This window comes from Marmota monax, unplaced genomic scaffold (genome assembly GCF_021218885.2).
Source record: "Marmota monax isolate L192 unplaced genomic scaffold, Marmota_monax_Labrador192_F-V1.1 WCK01_AAM20220418_F8-fsc00084, whole genome shotgun sequence".
Lineage (NCBI taxonomy): Eukaryota > Metazoa > Chordata > Mammalia > Rodentia > Sciuridae > Marmota > Marmota monax.
The window spans coordinates 6,119,645-6,142,407 of NW_026694575.1; the positions used below are offsets into that span (position 1 = coordinate 6,119,645).

General features: G+C 39.8%; 1 protein-coding gene across 2 annotated transcripts; it reads left to right on the top strand.

Moving 5' to 3' along the window:
- The first annotated feature begins 7,420 nt into the window (after positions 1–7,420).
- On the top strand, positions 7,421–20,866 carry Npm1 (nucleophosmin 1). Of its 2 annotated transcripts, XM_046421371.2 has the most exons (11): positions 7,421–7,600; positions 9,323–9,402; positions 9,878–9,997; positions 10,224–10,317; positions 10,555–10,661; positions 10,750–10,817; positions 14,318–14,375; positions 14,884–14,967; positions 15,600–15,701; positions 18,218–18,292; positions 20,513–20,866. In XM_046421371.2, the coding sequence occupies exons 1-11, from the start codon at positions 7,543–7,545 to the stop codon at positions 20,549–20,551; spliced, it is 885 nt and encodes a 294-aa protein (XP_046277327.1). In that variant the 5' UTR covers positions 7,421–7,542; the 3' UTR covers positions 20,552–20,866. The 2 variants fall into 2 exon arrangements, with proteins under 2 accessions (XP_046277327.1, XP_058427814.1); XM_058571831.1 differs by lacking the exons at positions 18,218–18,292; positions 20,513–20,866 and adding an exon at positions 17,076–17,412.
- Positions 20,867–22,763: the final 1,897 nt, after the last annotated feature.

Genomic DNA, 22,763 nt, shown 5'->3' on the forward strand with positions numbered 1-22,763 from the left:
GTTTTCGGCAGACACAACATCTTTGTTTGTATGTGGTGCTGAGGATTGAACCCGGGCCGCACGCATGCCAGGCGAGCGCGCTACGGCTTCAGCCACATCCCAGCCCCTGAAAAGTGGCTTTTAAAATAATAATATGCAAGTGATGTTTATCTGCTGGGAAATTTTAGACCTTAGGTTAAAAGGCAGTGTTCCTCTGCGCAAGGCCCTAAGTTTGATCCCCAGCACCACAAGGTGGAAAAGAAGGCAGCGGTCTCGCTCGGCATGGTGGTGCACACCTGTAGACATGCATGAGGCCCTGGGTTGGATTCCCAGCACTGCAAACCAAACAACATACACAGGGCCCTCAAATAGACTAAGAAATAATGCAAATGATAGAATAAGCATATTATGGTCAACAAGGTGGAGCAAAACATAGGGATTACAGGACACCCTGAATGACATAAAAGAACAAAGCAGAACTTCTGGAGATAAAAAAAAAATATCTCTGAGATGAGAGTCCTACTGGATGAGATTAACAGCAGATTAGATAATAGATGAAAAGATCTTGTAGATGAAAATATCTAGTAGAAATGATCAGATATGAAACAATGAGAAAAGAAAGACCAAAAGAAAATGAGGAGAGGACCACCAAGCCATAGGACAACTCAAATAGCCTAATACATATGTGGCTGGAATCCTGAGGGGCCGGCACAGGGTGTGCAGGGTGTGCCTGTACTAGGCTAGGGAGGGAATCCCTTGAGCCCAGGATTCTGGTTCAGCTGGGCAATACAGCAAGAGCCCATCTCTTAGGGCAAGAAAACCCTTAGTAGATAAAAGAGAGGATAGAAATACATTTTAACTAATAATATCTTTAAAATGTCCTAGTTTGATAGAAATTATATATTTACAGAAACCTGGTTCAAGAAACTTGGTGAATTCCCAGACAAAAGAAACACGAAGAACACCATTCCAAGATTAATTAGATCATATTGCTTAAAATCAGAGATAAAGAGAACATCTTCAGGGGCGCTTAACCGCAGAGCCACATCTCCAGCCCTTTTTTATATTTTCTTTAGAGACAGGGTCTCATTGAGTTGCTAAGTGACTCACTAAGTTGCTGAGGCTGGCTTTGAACTCCTGCCTCAGGCTCAGTAAACTGCTGGGATTACAGGCGTGTGCCACCATGCCCAGCCAAGACAAAATCTTAAGGCAGTTGGGGGAAAAGGCATCACATAGGAACAAATATAAAAATGACAGCTGTCTTCCTGTTACAAAAGCTACACAGACTGAGTGTTTGTCCACCAAATACAGTGGGCAACATCTTTAAACTTCTGGGGAGGTTAAAAAGGTACTGAAGGAAAAAACTTCTAAAAAAAAGTAGGATTTTTTTTTTTTTTTGAGGGAGCACATTTTTTTTTCTTTTGGGTAGATATGCTACAAAAAAAAACTATAATCCATATAAAAATTGATGTGGAAGTTTTTCTTTTCTTTTTTTTTTAAAAATATTTATTTATTTATTTTAGTTTTCGGCGGACACAACATCTTTGTTTTTTTTTTTTGTATGTGGTGTTGAGGATCGAACCCGGGCCGCACGCATGCCAGGCAAGCGCGCTACCACTTGAGCCACATCCCCAGCCCGATGTGGAAGTTTTTCAAAATTAAAAAGTTTTGCTCTTCAAAAGACACTGTTAAGGGAATGAAAAGACAAGTCACAGGTTGAAAGAAAATATTTACACAATGCAGAGATGATGAAGGACTTGTATCCAGAGTATATACAGATGTCCTCAAATCCAAGATGCAGAAACAAATAACCTGGGCCAGGGGTTATCACTCAGTGGTAGAGCATGTACATTAAAACAAATAAAAACAAAACAGAAAAAAACAAAAACAGGGAAAAACAGGGGCAGAAGATTTAAACAGATACCTCAACCACACATTGGGAAGCTGTAGGGCCAGTGTTTTAGTCAGCTTTTTTGCTGCTGTGACTAAAAAGATCTGACTAGAACAATTTTAGAGGAGGAAAAGTTTATTCAGGAGCTCATAGTTTCAGGGGTCTCCATCCATAGACAGCAGGTGCCATTCCTCAGGGCTCAAGGAGAGGAAGGACATTATGGTGGTCACATGATGACTAGAAAGCAGACTCCACTTGCCAGATACAAATCAAATATATACCCCAAAGCCACGCCCTCTTTCCCCACCTCTTCCAGCTACACCCAACCACTTAAGTTACCACTTAAGTTATCACTCACTGATGGGTTAAGATTCTCACAACCCAATCATTTCTCCTCTGAACCTTCTTGCATTGAACTTTTGGGGGATGCCTCATATCCAAACCATAACAGCCAGCAAATAAACACACAAAACTGCTCACCTTCGCTAGTTATTTAATTCAAAGAATTGAAACCACAAGACTCCTCCACACACTACAAGACTGTCCAAAATTCCAAAGTATTAGCAAGGATGTGTAGGAACTGCAACTCCCATGCACGGCGGTGGCAATGTAAGGTGTTTGACAGTGTCTTAAAAGTTAAATGTAGATTTCCCAGTGATGCAGCCTTTCTTTCCTACATGGTCATTCAAAAGCACATGCTTACAAATGAACATTGTCCACAAATTTGCACACAGCTTTTGGGGAGGAAATATTTATTCATCTTCATTTATTGTTAATTGACATAATGATCTATTTATGATCTACAACATGATGTTTTGAAACATGTACACATTTGGGCATAGCTGGTAATCACATCAGCATTTCCTCCCATATTTTGCTGTTGTAGGGACAAACGAGGCAAGGCACCAAAGATATCAGGAAACAGTTTTATTTGGCTGCAGCCAGGTTCAGAGGGCACAGCTTTTGCTGTAATCAGTCAATCCCTGAATCCCGAGTTCAGGTAGTTTCAGAGTTTTATACCCAGCATGTAAGGGGAGGGTCTCAGAAGTTCACAGTCTGCAGAAGTTCACATAAAAGCAGCTTTTTCTTTCACTGTTTTGGGCAAGTTAACCCTTCAAGGACAACACCTGAGAAGGGGAGAGCTTCTTCTCCCCTTTCTTTCCTCCCCCTGCCAGCTGTTACCATGGAGCCCAATTGGTAACTTATCTTAGAAATGTAGACATCTCTGTGAAGCCCAGCTCAAGGCCAGAGCCTTGTTTACACATTTCTACAAACTACTATACTGGATATGTTTGTGAAAAACTAGTAAAGGGGTGTCCAGCACCTGGGAGTGCTGGTATTGTTATGCTCAAATTCGGGACCCCCGAAAGACCACCAGAGACCAAGATTGATGTAAGCAGCAAAGAGGTGTTTATTGCGAGCTAGCTCGGTCCTCCACACGCGCACACACAGCAACTGGTGACGTTGAGAGGCCCCAGCCTAGGGTTTGCAGCAGTTTTATACACTGTTTGGGGAAGGCAGGGACTTCACATACATCATAGCATCTCTTAGCAAATCATCACACACCACAGGAAAATCAAACAACAACTCTAAAACATGATTAGCACATTCACTGGCGGGAACAAGTTGGGTAGGGGTGATTGGTTACTACAAGAGGGGGATTCCTTTGAACTAATTGGTTTAAGCCTAGAAGGCTGTACATGCTGAACTACATAGTTTCCCAACACATTATCAACCACTATAAACTACTGGGAGGGTCATCTGGCATCCCAGGTATTTTCCCTGTCTCATGTTGATTGGTGACTGCTAGGGGGTTGCTATCGGTCCCCACCTAGCCTGAGTCAGGGATACCTGGCTCAGCAGATCTCTCCTGTTATTTGTACATAAACAACTTAGCAGGGTGGGAATGTGCCTAGGAGTGCTCTGTGGGTCTTTCCAAGGACAAAGGTCATGTCCCTTCCTTGTACAGGCTTTGTTCTGAGGTAGAGGCTGGTTTTTCAGTATCTTCCCTGCCAGTGGCCAAGTAAAACAGGGCGATGAGAAAATAGGAAGTTTATTTACATTGAACTCTTTTGCAGAGACGCTTTTGCTGACAGTCCCAAAATCAGCCATGTGAAGATTTCTGGAGAAGCCCAGTTAAGACTTTTCTGTGTAGAAAGGGGGTGCCACTACAGTGTGTGGTGTGGTGATATGGTGTGATATGAAATAGTCATACAGTTGTCCTTTAGTATTCACAAGAGATTAGTTTTAGAACTTCCACCCTCCCCCTCACCCCACTGCTGCCATCCCCCACAATACTAAAATCCAAAGATGGAAGGGGATACATAACGCAAGACAGGCTACATCCATGTGATGATAACTGCTGAAGATGGGCGTTTATCATAGGATTGTATTTTTGTCATGTTTAAAATTCCCTCAAAAATGTATTAGCAATGAAGAATCCAAATAAAACCTAGAGACTGTGCGGTGGTGCACACCTGTAATCCCAGCGGCTTTGGAGGTTGAGGCTGGAGGATCTCAAGTTCAAAGCCAGCCTCAGAAAAAGCTAGGTGCTAAGCAACTCAGTGAGTCCCTGGCTCTAAATAAAATACAAAAAGGGCTGGGGATGTGGCTCAGTGGTCAAGTGCCCCTGAGTTTGATCCCTGGTACCAAAATAAATAAATAAAATTGATTATATTAAAAAAATCTGGTATTTAAAAATTGTACACTTGTTTATATAATGGAACATTATTCAATTCCTAAAAATAATACAGTGGGCCTTTATATGTTATATAGTGGAGAGACAGTCACACGAAATAGGAAAATTAGAGATTATATAAAATGTGATTACTTCTACAAACATTTACATGTACATGTATTTTAAGTATCTGCCCTTTCACTGTGCACCTCCATGTCTTAAAATATATTTCACAGGAGCTGAGGTTGTGGCTCAATGGTAGAGCACTTGCCTAGCACATGTGAGGCAAGTGCTGTACCATACACACACACACACACACACACACATATTCTCCCCCAAAAGTACTTTCAAACACCTGTAAGGATATAGGTACAAAGATGTTTATTATAGTATGCGTTCCCCCCTTATATTAGAGATTGAACCCAGAGGTCCCTCAACCTTTTTAAACATTTTTAAATTTTGAGACATGTTCTTGCTAAATTGCCCAGGCTGGACTCAAACTTTCCATTCTCCTGTCTCAGCCTCCTGAGCTGCTGGGATTACAGGTGTGTACCACTGCGCCTGGTTTAGGCATTATTTTTAATAGCAAAATTATGAATAAAAATTTAGACCATCAATGCAGTGAACATTACAATATATCCATATCATGTATTAACTTGGACTAATGTCTAAAACATATTTTTGAGTATTAAAAGCAAAGTAATATGTGACTCACCCATATTAAAAAAAATACACTGGGGCTGGGGTTGTAGCTCAGTGGCAGAGTGCTTGCCTTGTTCGCGTGAGGCCCTGGGTTCAATCCCCAGCACTGCATAAAAATAAACAAATAAAAATATTGTATCCATATACTATTAAAAAAACAAAAAGAAATACACTCTCCACAGCATACAACTCTTCTGTCTCTTATATATATACTCACACATACATTTAAAAAGTAGTCTGCCTGGGCATGGTGGTGCGCCCCTATGATCCTGGAGATTTAGGAGTCTGAGGCAGGAAGATTACACTTGGAGGCCAGCCTTGATGACTTAGACTCTGTCTCAAAAATCAAAAGGACTCTGTAATCCTAGCGACTCTGGAGGTTGAGGCTGGGGGATCTCAAGTTCAAAGCTAGCCTCAGGAATGGTGAGGTGCTAAGCAACTCAGTGAGACCCTGCCTCTAAATAAAATACAAAAAAGGGCTGGGGATGTGGCTCAGTGGCTGAGTACCCCCTGGGTTCAATCCAAAAAAAAAAAAAAATCAAAAGTATTGGGGATTTAGTTCAGAGGAAGAATTACTCCTGGTTATATTACCAGTAAGGTAGGGATGTTTGGAAGGAGATTCATCCAACTATGAATAGTGATTACCCCTAGGGATTAGAAACAGAGAGATGGAAAGAGGTGTATTTTTACCTTTTCGAGTTGTATAGGCCTATATATTTTTAAAGACAGTAAGCATTCACTGTATCTGCAAATATGAAAAAGTGCACTTTTTTTTTTTTTAACATCTGGATTCTTTGAGCTCATACCCAGACTAGGTGCCTGAAACATCAAAACAACAAATATGCTTATTTAAAAAACATTAGCGATGGCTCCCATATGGTTCAGGCTGTGTATAGAGTTTTGTTCAAATAATCAGAGTCCAGAATCCAGGGAGCAATTACAAAGTAGTTCCAACTTTCACTTGCATGAGTTCACAGGACATTAGAGCCTCCTCCTGCACTTCTCTGTAGGCATCATATTTGCCCTTTCTGAAGGTACAGATCCTGTTCATCATCTTCTACCCTTTCCCAATTTTCCTGTTACTTATTTCTTTAGCAATTGTTTATATTTTGCATCTTAAAGGATCCAAGAATCTGGGTAAAGACTCTTCTTTACTTGGGGGCTAGGAAAAGGTGAGGAAGTGCTTGGACCCACTCACATGTTGATGCTCTCTGGTTTCTGCAAATTTAGGATTTTAATTGTTAGTATTGGTTCATGTGCATTATAGCTTATTATTCAGAGTGGGAAGAGGGAGTAGAGGCGTTGGTATCAGTTTATTCCTCACAGTAATTCTTAAATTTGTTTGGTATGTGGAGGTATAAAAGGTATACCTCGGAGTGCGGGGGTCGTGTCAAGCTGCAGTCTAAAACACTGATCCTGGGGGCACCCCAAAGACTGGACTCGGCCTCCTGCGTTCCCTACAGTCCTGCTTCCTTTCACCGGAGCAATCAAGACTGCGCCTTCCTGGAGGCTGCACACCCTGATCTTTGCGGATGTCGCTTGCTCTTCGGAGGAGACTAACTCAGGTCCCCTTTGACCTCCCAATGACCTGGAGATGAGAACTGGGGCCCTGGGAAGGACAGAGCTATAAAAGCACCGTTGAGCAAGTCTGGCCAGTAACTACATCTTTTCTCCTCAACAAAGAATAAGCCTCAATCTACTCCGCCTCCGGCACCTGAAACTTTAAATTTAGAGAAACCATTAACTGAGACCAGGCCTTCGGGCAAATTAAAAGTCCCGAGGTGCCCGTGACCCCAGGAGGCCTGGGAGGGTCCCAAAGGATGGAGCAGCCAGGAAGTAACGTCGCCATCTTGCAGGGTGGGCTGCGCAGGCTCTCGGAGCAAGGCCGGCGCGCAGAGCTGGAGAGGACGTGGAAGGGTTGGAGGTAGGAGCGCGCGCTTATGAGGGGCCACTGCGCGTGCGCAAGAGAGACGGCGGCGGAGGGTCTGCGCACGGTACGAGTGCGCGTGCTCAGTGGGAGCCCGCGAAGTACCTGGAAGAGGTGGGGGGCGAGGTAAAAAAGAGCAGAGTTGAAGAGCGCTTGCGCAGGAGCGCGACCGTACAGGGAGGGGGAACTCTCGAGCACGCGCACGGGGCGGGACTTGGAAGGCTCTCGCGAGATCTTCAGAGACCATATATATGCGTGGGGAGCCCGCGTCCTTTCCCTGGCGTGATTCCGTCCTGCGCGTCTCTTTAGAGCAGCCACCCGCTTTCCGTCCGCCTTCTCTCCCACCTAAGTGCGTGCTACCACCCCATGGAAGATTCGATGGATATGGACATGAGCCCCCTGAGGCCCCAGAACTACCTTTTCGGTAACTCTTCTTTCGGGAGTGTTGAAGCGAGGCCGTACAGGGCCTCCTGGCTCTTGGGGGGCCGGAAATTAACTAAGGCCTGAGCTGGTGGGGGGAGCTAAGCTTGCTGGAGGCCTAGAAGTCGGGAGGCGCTGCCGGGGCCCTGGTGGCCGGGCGATGGGAGGCTGTGAGAGCTGGGGGAGCCGACGGCGTGGAGGGGCGGGGGGAAGGAGCGGTCCCAGGCCTAGGGCTTGAGGCGATGCGGGACTGGAGGGCTGGATGTTGGCTTTGCCTGGGTAGGAATACAGGCCCTGGGCATGGCTTTCTTTTCCAGGGCTGAGTTTGTAGGCCTGTGGTTGCACGGTGGCATTTTTTGCTACTGAACTCGCGGTGGGTGGCCCTGGCGATTGTGTACTGTTCCCAGCGAGGCCTGGGGCGCTTTCGTGGAGGGAGGGCATTAGTAGAATTTGCCGTTGCTCTAGTCTCGGTCCCGAGCTGTGGCGTCCAGAATTACTCGAGATGCTTTGGCCAGTTACCGGGGGCAGGGAGGCGCGGCGCGGCGCGGCGCGGCGGGGCGTGAGCAGGCCGCTACGGCTGGGAGCACGTGGTTGCCACGTGGTTGGTGGAGGGAGGAGGTGTGGGCTTAACATCCGGGGCTCACGGGTGTTTTGTCACCCCAGAGCCCGGGGTCCAGTGGCTTACAGGAGGTTATTGGATGGGAAATGGGGTGCAATGGTTGGTAGTAACAGGATTTTGGAGGTCTTTGTTTAGTGCTTACAATATGATGGTAGTTGGCATTTTTAGACACGGTTAGTGTCACTGCGGTCCATGCAGTCATCCCCATATTGAGGCGACGATACTGAAGATGGTAGAAATGATTTAACAGTTTTTGGAAAGTATGACAAAAATTCTGAACCAAGACACTTGACTCCAAATAATAGAAATGAGGTTTAGTTTTAGGGGAGAAAGGGCAGTAGACGTAAACTAGTAAGACTGAGTTCAATTAAAGACCTGAGATTTAACCGGGGCTTTATTAAACTTTCATTCTGACAATATTTAGTAATTTTTCCATTCATGGAGTGGGATTTCCATTCACTTACTATATGAGAAGGCTTTATTCCTAGCCATTTTGGATAGTGAAAAATACCTCAGATTACATCAGTGATTTTTGGCAACTTTTTCTGTTGGAAACTGGAAACGCCTTTTGGGTCTATCACCAGAAACAATGTCTTAATTTATAATGTTTCTATCACATCATGTTGATTCAAAGACTGGAACATTAATTACTATAACAAACTTGGCTTTTTTTCCTAGTTGTAGGTTTTTTTGTTTTTAATTTTTAAACTTAATATTGGTGTTGTGCAACCACTCTCATTTGTAAATGAGTAGATAATTCCACTTTTTAAAACAGTGGAAAATCATCAGTATTCATTAGGTTGATTTTTAAGATCTGAGGTTTAGATACAGATGTACTAAGTTGTTGAACCAGTGGCAATAGGATCTGTCTCCTTGTAGTTGAGAATGTAATTCTGTAACAAGAAAGTGGAGTTTATGAAGTCTTTATGGGTGTTAGTTGGTGTTTGTAGATAGAGTTCATGAAAATCCAGGAAGAATCTTTTGCTGCCCTCCAGGGTAGCTGGAGTAGTGAAAACCTAGTTCACAGGTTAACCAGCACCTTTTGATAGTAAACATTTGGTGTTATTTTTATCCTTGTTTTATTTGCTTTTTTCCCCCCCTTCACAGGTTGTGAGCTAAAAGCTGACAAAGATTATCACTTTAAGGTGGATAATGATGAAAATGAGCACCAGTTATCATTAAGAACGGTACTTAAACTTTCAGAATATCCCTTTTTTGGCTTTCTATTAATGTGGTATAAGACTTTTGCTTTCTTGTCTGTTTGTAAAATGGTGTTATGTAGATGTCATCCCTACAACTTCGATAAAGCACTTGGCATTTTCATTGGGTTTCAGGTGAAGTCCAGTCAAAGTACTACTTGGGTTCATCAGTTGCTTTATAAGGTTAGATATAAGATTACTGGGCAGCGGTAATCTTTCCAGTCTCCCATAGACTGGTCTATTTCTCACCTTTGTAGTAATTGCCCAATAAATGTTTTATCTTTATTGTGTATGCAGTTTTACACATTTCTTTTAAGTTGCCACTAGGAGACAACACTGCAGATTTGTTTCCCATTGATGGTGATGATGAAAAGGTTATACCATTAAAAAAATGCATAATAGATGGGGGTTATAAAATAGATAGGACTTGACCATAAAGCACTGTTTTTTTCTTTTTAATCAGGTCAGTTTAGGGGCTGGTGCAAAGGATGAATTGCACATTGTTGAAGCAGAGGCAATGAATTATGAAGGCAGTCCAATTAAAGTAACACTGGCAACATTGAAAATGTCAGTACAGCCAACGGTAAGAGTGCTTGAGGATTAAAGGAGTATTTTATTTGTTGTTTAAGTAGACAGCTACATCTTTCCTTACTGTGTGAACATTCAGCTGTCGAATGTGATTTCGGCTGCTTCTCTTTCAGGTAGAAAAACAGATTTATTGGTATGATTTGGTTATGGACTTGCCCATAATGCTAGGTGTTCAATATTTTCTTCACAGTGTTTAATGATAAAATTTTGTTCCCTTTTAGGTTTCCCTTGGGGGCTTTGAAATCACACCACCTGTGGTCTTAAGGTTGAAGTGCGGTTCAGGGCCTGTGCATATTAGTGGCCAGCACTTAGTAGGTAAGTTATTTTTATAAACTGTATCCTGCTACTTATTCAGGTACTTGGTTTCTTCCCAATTTGGATTTTTCTGATACTACTGTCTATATTACAGGTTTAAATGGGAAGTTAGTAATTTTAAAATATTTGATCCCTTCTTAGGATAGAATCTGCTTTTTTTTGTTTGATGCTACAGCATATGTATCTGATTTTTGCTGAGTTCTTGCTGGAGTTTTATAGTGTCTAAATTTGTTTTAGCTGTGGAGGAAGATGCTGAGTCAGAAGATGAAGAGGAGGAGGATGTGAAACTCTTAAGTGTATCTGGAAAGCGATCTGCCCCTGGAGGTGGTAGCAAGGTTCCCCAGGTAGGGACATGGTTGTACTATAATTGTATTAGAGCCTTGGGTGTGGTGATAACCAGCTTTTGCTCATGAGTATATATTTTTCTTTAAGAAAAAAGTAAAACTTGCTGCTGATGAAGATGTCGATGATGATGAAGATGATGATGATGATGACGAAGAGTAAGTAGTACACTCATGGAAACTCAACATGGTTTTGTTCATGGGAAGGGATTATTAAACTTAACCAGTCATTTTTTAGTTAATAATTTATCATTAAATCAAGAGGGGGAAGTGCTTGACTGAGTTTGAGTTAATGAGTGGAGTTAATACTGATATTATTTCCCAGTAAAATACAGCTGTGCACTAACTCTTTAGAAGGCTAGTGATTGTAGCATTTCTCATTTGACGGGAGGCAGCTTTCTCCTGATGAAAATTCATTGGACCCCATATTAAGGCTGGTGTATTCGCTGAAAAACAATGTGATTTGGGTGAACGAGCAGGATCTGATGGAATAGCTCTGGTTAAGTTCATTTAATAAGACATCTAAACCCATAAAGGACTTTGGCCTGTAGTTCTTTTTTTCCTAATGTACAGAATAAGATTCTAAAAGTGACATTAAAATTTTCTTGGGAATTTAAAATATGGCTAGAAACAAGATTCTGCTTATTTGCTGTGGTTATAAACAGTTACATGCACACTATGGAATAAAGTCTTCACTGGTCTTACTTGAGAATATCGGTGACTTTTAGCTTAAATACTTGTCTCAGCTTTTCCCTAAGTTCCTAGATTGGTTCATATGTATTCATTGAAAACATTAAATGCAGATGGAATGAATCAAAGGCTTCAAGAGAATATGTACTAATGATCAAGTCTGGAAGTTAGGCTTTTAGTAACCTTATAGCCAAACTGATTGTACTGAGGATGGGGAATTAACTCTCAGAACATGTCAATGGAGAGAATGAAAAAAGCTGAAAAATTTGCTTCAGAATACCTGCATATTGTACCCAGAAATGAGCTGTATGTTTGATTGCTGCTATTTTAGGAATATTTGCCATTAGATCTAAAATACACCCCAAGAGAGATTTAGTGTGGTGTATCGAGTTACCTTTGTATAGATTTCTGAGTATCCAATGGCATTTTTACTAAAACTAAAAGAGACAGTCCCTTTCAGGAAGGCTTTAGAGTAGGACCTGTTTGAATCCTGATTCTGTTGGGACTTGTGAAACTTTCTCTTTTTAGAATGCATATAATGAATAATGTAACCATGATTAATAATTGGCTTGTGCTCTTCTGAATCTAATATTGGGCATGATGGCGAACTAGTGTGTAGATGACAAGGACTAATTCAAGCTAATAAGGAAAGTGTGCATATCAGACAGTTAACCGATATTCTGGGAACAAGTTTCTACTAAAACTTGTTCCGCAAGTGATGGTAACCGCCTGACATGGCAATGAGAATGTGAAGATGATGACCAAAGGTAGTCAGTTAACTTTGGAAATCTAAACTGTAGTCCCAGTGGTGTTTTTTTTTTTTTTTAATTAAAAAAAATTATTTTGGATTGGACCCAGGCACACTTAACCACTGACCCACATTCTATGCCCTTTATTATATTTTACCTAGAGACAGGGCTTGCTGAGCTGCTGAGGCTTGCTTTAAACTTTTGAACCTCCCGCCTCAGCCTTCTAACTGGCTGGTACTATAGGTGTGTACCACGGTACTCAGCCATAGTCCCAGAATTCTTAAAACTAAAATGGAAATCTGTGGTCCTGGTTTGAGGATGGAAAGGGTATAGTATGAGCCCTTGATATATGTAAGCAGAAAAGTTTCTCCTAAACATCCTCTTTAAATTTATTTGCATGTGCAGTTGGCAAACTCTGCATCTGAGTTTGGATGAAAATTATTTAGAAAAAAATGCTTCTTTATGGAACATGTACAAAGACTTTTTTTAAAAAAAGTATTTTTCGGTTATAGACGGATACAATATCTTTATTTTGTTTATTTATTTTTATGTGGTGCTGAGGACCGAACCCAACCTCTCGCATGTGCCAGGCACATGCTTTGCCGCTGAGCCACAACCCCAGCCCCTGTACATAGATTTTTTTCTTTGTCATTCCTGAAGCATTACATACAGTATAATTTTGTGCTGGAGATTAAATCCAATACACTTGGTAAGGATATACTCTTAACTACCCTTGCCCATATTATACTAGGTATTATAAATAATTGGAATGTTTAAAGCATTGGAGTTGATTCCAGGCAGTCCTTCCAAAAAATTATATTGGAGGATGTTCACAGGTGACATGAAAATGCCATGTCATTATAGAATGGACTTCAAATCCCTGGATTTTGGTATCTGAGGTGGTCCTGGAACCAGTCCCCTACATATTATAGATAACTATAGTTAACAAGTCATGTGCTGCAAAACATTTAATGACAGCATTCTTGTACAAAGGTCCTGTAAGATTGCCTAGTGACATATCAGACTTAGTTTGGACAGGGTTGAAAACAACTGAGAACATGTTTATTTATTGCCATTTTAGGCAGTGCCCAATTTTCAAATTGATCTGTGGAGCATGTGTTGGTTGTAACTTTCATCTGAGTAATACATTGTGTGGGTAGGCTTTATCCATTGGTTTTTTTTTTTAGACATTCATCAGAATGCATATTTAGGTTGTTTCACTTTTGGCTGCTGTGAATATCAGTGGACACATTTTTTGAACTAGGTCCTGTAAATTCTAGGATTACCTTGAAATTGCCAAACTGTTTTCAAGTTTATGGGGCTTCTAATTTGTCCATATTCTAACACTTGCCATTATTTTTGCATGTAGTCATTGTGTTATGAATGGGTTTGGTTTGCTTTTTCTTGATGGTCATTTATTTATTGACCATTTGTATATATTTGAAATAAATGTCTTTGCCATTCGAAACATTTGTCCCATTCTGAGGGTTGACTTTATTTATTGATGGTAGCCAATGCACAACAGTCGATTTTCATTTGTGACTGTCAAATCTATGATACCATGGCCAAAGCCACTGTAATGAAAGTGTATCTGTTCTGAGTTTTATAGTTTTAGCTCTTATATACTCAAGTCTAAACTATTGTTTGAAATCACCAAATGTGAGTCCTTGAGCTTGGTATCTTGGGAGATTTTTTTGGTACTTTAGTTATTATAGTTTCTATGAATTTTGGGATAAATTTTTACAAACTAAGCCAACCGGAGTTCTTAGAACTTAATACATACTAAGTCTGTATAATTGGAATCTGTTGCCATTTGGTTGATATTAAAGTCTGCTGTTATTCAAATATTCTTACTGCAAAACTTATTAAATAAGCCAGCAATTCCCATCCCTTGGGAACCATTGTTATACTTTTTGTTATAAATGAAATAACAGTGATTACCCTTTGTTGACCAGCTTGTTTACTTAACATCCTCAATGGTTGTTCATGCTGTAGCATGTGACAGGATTTTTTAAAGACTGATAACATTCCATTGCGTGTATAGACATATTTTCTTACCTACCTATTCAGCCGCTATGGATACTTCCACCTCTTGACTATTAGGAACAAAGCTGGAGTGAACTGTTTTCTCAGATCTTAGATCTTGCTTTTTTTAGTTCTTACATCACTTCTCCCAAAGATTTTGAAAGTTCTTCATATCTTGGCTTATTTTGTTTGTAGTGATGATGATGATGATTTTGATGATGAGGAAACTGAAGAAAAAGCTCCAGTGAAGAAAGTGAGTAGATACAATGATAGAAGGTTATCAGATCTCATACAAAAATGATGGGTTTTTTTAAAAGTGCTATTCACTTGGTTTATAGCTAATGAAAACTGGCTTGAAGTGATCTCATACTTGAAATTAGTTCTCAGTCATAGCTTTGCTGATCTCCCCCACCCCCAGTACTTGGGATTGAACCCCAGGCCTGTGCATTACCAGAGCTGCATCTATAGCCCTTGATATTGAGACAGGGTCTCCTTAGGTTTCCCAGGTTGGCTTCAAGCTTGCTATTCTCATGTCTTAGCCTCCCAAGTTGCTGACATTAAAAATATGTGCAATACAACTGACTCTAAAATTTAACAGTGAGAAATGGATGGTTTTATGGCCAACAGTTCATTAACCCTTTGCAACCTTTTGTTAAAAGGCTGCCTTTTTTTTAAAAGCATGATGAGGGATATTTTATTTGTATTGGCCTGTCTACTGTGCAGAGAGGGTGACACTGATTAAGATTAATTTCCAATTGCAGTCTATACGAGATACTCCAGCCAAAAATGCACAAAAATCGAACCAGAATGGAAAAGACTCAAAACCAACAACACCAAGATCAAAAGTAAGTGACAACATACACATAAAAGTAGGCTTCAATGAAGTGGTTGGGAAAATTGTTCTGTGGACAATCTGGTCTGTTAGGAATTTGGTAGGTGTTTTGAGAACAGTGATAACTAAAATGTGCTCATTTTTCTGGATACCTCTAAGATATATTTACTCTAAGATAGAAGGCTGCTGGTTTTCCAGTGGGGGAGAAGGCCAATGGAAAGATTTATGATGTAAACTATTTCCTATAATTCATTTATATGTAAGGTTGTATTTATTTGCCCAGAGCAGAGACACTCAACCCTGAATGCATGTTAGAATCTAATACGGAGTTTTAAAGAACCCTAGTAATTGTGCCCTACCTATGGAGTCACTTGGTGGGCTCTAGGAGTCAGGGTATATGAACTACCTTGCTTCATTCTTGGTAATTGTCTTTTTATTATTTAAATGTTCCTGTTTAATACCATCATAAGGTATTTCTTGCTTAAAGGAATGACTTCAGTAAAATAAGTGTATGGCATGTACTAAAACAGCAGTTCTATTGTATACTTGCCTTTATAAAGATTATAAGAATAAAGAAATCCAGAAAGTGGGTTTTAGTTAAATGCTGCAGTTTTATGATCATTTGAAATTGAACATTTTCTACAGGGTCAAGAATCCTTCAAAAAACAGGAAAAAACTCCTAAAACACCAAAAGGACCTAGTTCTGTAGAAGACATTAAAGCAAAAATGCAAGCAAGTATAGAAAAAGTGAGTAAAATGATCTTAGTAAGTTTGGCATCTCAAATCATAATGGTTTATGGCTGGAAGTGGTGGCACATACCTGTGAGGCATGACGATCGTCAAGTTGAAGGCCAGTCTCAGCAACTTACTGAGATCCTCTTTCAGAAAAGGAAAAGGGCTAGGGATGTAGCTCAGTGGTAACTTTACCTGGGTTTACTCCTTAGTCCCCTCCCCTACCCCCCAAAAAAAGTCTGAGGGTTTGGACAAACTGTTCCTTTTTATCATTTTAATATACCCACGCCTTCTGTGCTTTGAGGGTTTTTTTCTGTATTGTGATTGACTCATGAGGCACTGAGCCACATCCCCAGCACTTTTTTCAGGTTTTTAAATTTTTTCTTTTTTATTTTTATATGATGCTGAGGATTGAACCCGTGCCTCACCATGCTAGGCAAGCACTCTATACTGAGCTACAACCCTAGCTCTTCATGTTATAGTTGGAGATGGGGTCTATTGCTGAGGATAGCTTCCAACTTGGAATCCTGCCTCAGCCTCCTGAGTCACTGGAATTACAGGTGTGCACCACTGCAACTGGCTTGAATTGTCCACTTTAAAAAGCCAACAGGCCCGTTTTTTTTGTGAGCTGCATTTTTGATTTTAACCAGTTAAAATGAAATCAGAATATTGTTTGTGTACTTCTGGTTATATTATGCTGAACAGCCAGCAGAGGGCATAGGAATCTTAAATACAGTTGTAGATAGCTGCAAAAGTAGAGACTTTAATTTTGCCTGCTTGGTGCTAATAGTTTGATAATTCATACTTGACTCGAACATTTTTCTAATAAATTGAGTCATTTCTTTTTTCCCTTCATACCAAGACATTCCCAGCCAGTACACGTGGGTAATGTCCAAAATTTGAGTATTTAATGGGCTTACATGTAGTCTCCCTTTTGTTCTAAATAACAAACATGAGAAGAGGGTTAATTTTTTTGTCTTGCTACTTGGGACTGACACTGTAGTGAGCTCAGGATTTTTGATGTAGGGAATAATTGGTTTAAATGTCAAGGAAAAACATTTGAGACAATCTTTTAATTCTAAGAATGATATATCTAGACTCCAGTTTTTGAGCATACATGCGGGTGGTGGGGAGGAATTGCCACCTCTTTCCCCATGTTTCTCCTGTGCTCTGTAGGCTATACCTGGCTTCAGAAGATTTCCTTATGCAGTGATGAGTGGATTGGAAATTAGCATTGTAGCACCAGAATGTATTGTTTTGCTTTAGTCACACTGTAACCTCTTAGCCTTCCTGGTATCACTGACTTATTTTTATCCCTTGCATACAGTGCTAAAATGATGCCCCTCCCCTCTATTTTAATGTGGTCCTATCTCCTTGGTTTAATTGCAGGCACATTGAACAGCCCTGGGCACTACTGGTAAATTAAGCCCAAAGATGGGGAGAAAGGAAAAGGAGAGACAAATATAGTCCATACTGAGTATCATCAACAATCCAGGCTGAAGTCTTCTATTTTAATCTCAATCCCCTTTCCTGATTTGCCACCCACACCCACTTGCAGGCTGGAAGCAATCTCTTGATTTCCTAAAGCACTTTTGACTGCTGTGAATTCAGTTGAACCTTATATATTGCTCTCTCTTGTGCATATGCCTCATCATCTCTTGGACCATGTTTTAATCACCTTTGTATCTCCTTAGCTGCTCAATAAATATTTGAATGAATCAAATAAGGATGTATGTGACAATAATTTTGAAAGGGAACTTATTACAGGGAGGTTTTATTTATCTAGGTGATAAGAGGCAGTTAAATATCTTAATATTTGTAGCTGATTCTGGCATTAGTCCCTTTGGCATTTGGAAGCTTCTCAATCTTACTAAAGTGCATTAAAATACCTAGCTAGGATAAGGAAAACCAGTTAACTTAAAATAGGAAAAAAAATGTATGTAGTAAATGATAATTATGAAATTTTCAGGGTATTCAATAATAATGTCTTATGAATTTTGATGACAAAGTATTAGACATTGCTGATGCTGATAGTTTTTTCTCATGTTCATAATTGGAAAGAAGTGCCAGAGGTTATAGTTAGAATTTCATCCCCATTCAGCTTTATATAACCCTTGAATATTGGTGTACAATGTTGGTGTACAAACGTAAACTGTTTTTTATACGGCTTTGGCCACTTGGGACAATGTTCTCAAGGGAGGGGGCATAAATTTACTTTGTATTTGGTTCAGGGTGAAGAGAGTAATATAACTGCTTTGTTATAATATGGACAGGCAGCCCAGTTGCCGTATTTGCATACAATGTGGCTTGTGTCTCCATACCTAGAGTGACTGTTCTGAACTTGAACCTAAGGCAAACCTGAAGCCTCTAATGTTTTTCTGGGCCTAAAAATAACAATATTTTAAAAATGAAAATGTTGAAGGGACAAGAAATGACTGATAACATGAAAAAGCACAGATCTTAGAGGAATTTCCTAAAGACCTCTAAAGAATATATTTCTATTCTTATTCTCAATGCTTTTTTCTCAATAGGGTGGTTCTCTTCCCAAAGTGGAAGCCAAGTTCGTCAATTATGTGAAGAATTGCTTCCGGATGACTGACCAGGAGGTAACTGAATTTTCTGGGGATATGACCAAATCTAATTTTTTTCATTGGTTTATTATGATTATCCTTTTAATCTCTTTAAGTATTGGCTACTTATAAAAGTTTCCTAACCACAGACAATACTTAAATACATGGAAACACATAAGAATTTCGTTGGCAGAGACTGAGAACTTTTTTTCTATTAACACTGAACTAAAGTGAATACAGAGTAATAAACTTCTAAATTTTACCCTTTAGTTGACTTTAGCAAAATGGTCTTCTCATGTTTAGCATCTATGAAGGATACCAACTCCCAAGAAAGCAAATGACCACATTGACCCGTGCAGGCAAATGGAGTATCAAGAAAAACCAGTTTACTTTCTTAGCCATGAAAGTACTTTATTTTTTAAAGAGATTTTTAAACAATTTTTGTGCCAATTTTATTGTGGTACAATTAACATACTGTAAGATTTGCCAGTTTTTGTGTGTATGTGGTGCTGGGGATTGAACCCAGAGGCCTTGTGCATGCAAGGCAAGCGCGCTACCAACTGAGCTAAATCCCCAGCCCATGAAAGTACTTTATTACTACAAGAAAGTTATTGTATTTTTGCTGTGCTGTGGAGGAATCCAAGGCCTCAGCCCTTTCATTATTTTCAGTTAACTGAAAGGAAAATGTAAAAGTAGTCACCTAGGGTTGCTAGGTTTTCCCTATGAAGAGAATAGATCCTGTTGAGTGATATTAGGACTTCTCTTATGTATTCAGCATGGAGGAAAGTTTGATACAAAGTTCTATGTACCAAAGGCTTTTTTTTATGATTGGTAAACAAAATGAGATTTTTTTTTTATTAAGAAAAATCCACCTTGGGAGTGGTGGTATATGCTTGTAATCCCAGCTATTTTTTTTTTTTAAAGAGAGAGAATTTCAATATTTTTCAGTTTTTGGCAGACACAACATCTTTGTATGTGGTGCTGAGGATCGAACCCAGGCCACACGCATGCAGGCGAGCACACTACCACTTGAGCCACATCCCCAGCCCCAATCCCAGCTATTCTTGAGGAGACAGGAGGATTGTGAGTTTGAGGCCAGCCTAGGCGATTTAGCAAGACCATATCTTTTTTTTAGTTGACAGTGGACACAACATCTTTATTTGTATGTGGTGCTGAGGATGGAACCCAGTCCGCATGCATGCCAGGCCAGCACGCTACTGCTTGAGCCACATCCCCAGCCTAAGACCATATCTTAAAAATAAAAAGGGCTGGGAATGTAGCTCAGTGATAGGGCACCTTCTGAGTTCAGTCCCCAGTAATTGGGGGAAAAATCCAAGTGAAGATGTCAAGACAACTGAAGTGGCACTTTTTGCTGGTAGTTCACTGCTACCCAGAAGTATTTTCTGAATAAAACTTCAAAGCATGTTTTTGAGTGAGTGCCAGGAAGTTGTTTGAGTACTAGTAAATGATAAATATTATAGCTTGATTTACTGTTACTGGTTGAGCATCTCTTATTTGAAATGCTTGGGATCAGAAGTATTGCAAATTCTGATTTGGAGGAGGGGGTGCTTTTATATTATAGGTTAGAATCATCTGAGCATCCCTAATCCACAAGTCAAATGTAGCACTCATGCCTGGCATGCATGGGGCGCTGGGTTCCATCCTCAGCACCACATAAAGATAAAATAAAAATGTTGTGTCCACCGAAAACTAAAAAAATATTAAAAAAATTCTCTTTCTCTTAAAAACAAAACAAAACAAACATTTTGGTTCTTGAATTTAAGTGTTGTCATAGATGGCATGCGGTGCTTCAAATCAGTTAAAAAACAAGTCTGATACCAGTTGCATTTTCACTGGGCAAGATTTTGAATGTCAACACTGTAGGAACTATTAATATATAAGTAGAGCATGTCCTAGAACTGAGGAATTTTATAAGCAGAGAGCTTATTAAGGAAATTCAGATCATCAGGGAAATCTAAAGAGAATTAGTTTAGATACATCTAATTTATTTTAGATAAGCAACAGAAATGTAACTTTGCTAACTGGCTATTCTAACTGATCTCTGGGCCAGTGATGTTTGATTGGTATAATTAAAGTATTTGACTTGGAGTTAAGCTGTCAATTACCTGGAGTGTGAACCTTTTTTGTGGTAGAACAAAAAATAGATTTTGAATTGTGCAGAGAGACATAGTTTAATTTATTGATGTCTGTGAAGTATTATGGTTCTTTAACCACAGTTTTTTTTTTTCCCCCCAGGCTATTCAAGATCTCTGGCAGTGGAGGAAGTCTCTTTAAGAAAATAGTTTAAACAGTTTGTTAAAAATTTCCGTCTTATTTCATTTCTGTAACAGTTGATATCTGGCTGTCCTTTTTATAATGCAAAGTGAGAACTTTCCCTACCGTGTTTGATAAATGTTGTCAAGGTTCTATTGCCAAGAATGTGTTGTCCAAAATGCCTGTTTAGTTTTTAAAGATGGAACTCCACCCTTTGCTTGGTTTCTAAGTATGTATGGAATGTTATGATAGGACATAGTAGTAGTGGTGGTCAGACATGGAAATGGTGGGGAGACAAAAATATACATGTGAAATAAAACTCAGTATTTTAATAAAGTAGCACTGTTTCTTTCTATTATTTAGCCTTTTTATACTTTGTCAAAGAAGTAAATATTCATAATTAAAGCTGTCCAATGCTATCCTAAAATCTGATGGGAAAGTCCCTGCCTACTCTGCCAAATAGTTTTCCCCATAGTAAACCAATTTTTCATCATGAGAATTTAGTGATCATTCCCATCCAGATCCTGTTAGTTAACAATCAAAACTATTAATCATGTTTCCAAACAGTTCATCAGACTCTACCTACCTACCCTTGCCTCCCAGAGGAAATCTCTTATGTGGCAATAACCCAGAACAGACTTTTATAGTCTGGGTCTGAACAAAATGACTTAGGTGACTTTCCTGTTTGTCCAAAATTCTACATTTTGATGAATGGAAGAAAAGTTAATTTGTCACATGTGATAACATGAGGATGTCAGGGGCACATTCTCAACACTCACTGTTCTGCTTTAAGCCAGTTGTATGGTGATCCAAGCCACGTGGACATTATTGTGATTGCTTAGCTCTAAGCAAACACTGCATAGCAATGCTGTATGTAGCATGCAACAACATGGGTATCAAACTCAATGCTGCCTTATTGGCTATTTTTCTTTTTGACTTAAGCATACACCTTAACTCTTGCCATTTTAGTTTATGATAATTTTTCTGAAGAATTGTTTGTCTAGGTCTTGGGCCAATTTTTGGGGAGATTGCAGTGTCCCACTTCAATTCTTAGGCTTTGATTCTCTTGGATGTTTTTCCTCATTCCTTTTTGTTTACACTTTTAAGACTATTTTTTGCCTTCCAGCTTTGTTTTTTTAACTTCCCAAATGGTGGTTCTTTGGATGTTACCAAAAGCTAGATTTCTGGGGGGAGCAACGTTGTAATTTTTGAAGTGATCTTCAAAAAAAAGGGTTGATGAAAGCCAACTTCACCCATTCCCTGTTTCCAGGTCTTTTGGTTGTTTCCTTCACTATTCATTCTAGGACATCAGTGTTGCTTATTGTAGGAGATGGTAAATACTGTCTGCTGGAATACATTGCCATTTTAAAGAGGATTTGTGTATTTTAGGTTTGAAAGATATAATTTTTTTGAGACTGGATAATATGCTTTGTTGCCTATACTTGCCTGGAACTCATGCTTTCTCCTTCCTGGTTCAGGCTTCTAAGTAGCTGGGACTACAGGTGCTTCTTGACTGCTGCTGTCAAGATCATCTACTTTAAATTTCCCGTTATCAGCTAGCTTGATATTAACAGATTAAGTGCTACAGGTAGAGATGGTACCAAGAAGTACATTAAACTTAGAATTACTCCTTTGTGCTGGCACTTGGTAGTATGTGATTCAGGATAGAGTTGATGGAATTCTGCCTCCATTTTTTAAAAAAATATATTTTAGTTGTCAATGGATCTTTATGTGTGGTGCTGAGAACCAAACCCAGTGCCTCACACAAGCTGTCTGCCTTCATTTTTAAAAAATGTCTTATGATGTAGGTCTGAACTTTTTAGTGTCTTGAGTTTGTGTCTGGAGACCGAAGTTTCTTCAGTTTAGTTAAAAGTCACATGTGGCAGGAAGCCCAGAAGAACTTGCTACCATTCTGAGAGAAAGCAGTTGGCCTTGGTGGTTGTCCTCTTGTGCCTCATTATATTGAATCCGATCCATCCTTGAAAGCCCAGGCAGGCCTGTGTTTCCCATCTCCTCACCTTTAGTACTACTAGGTAGCCAACTCAGTATGATGGCAATCTGAAAATTAACTTCCTTCTAGATTTTACTACTTTTGTCAATCTTTCTATAGTGAAAACTATTAGGTGATACCTATCACTATAAGGTATAAGTGGAGAATCATGAATTTGTGTCCTTGTGCATGCTTGAGTTTGAACCCATTGTAGGCAGGTCTCTACCATAAAGACCAATAAGA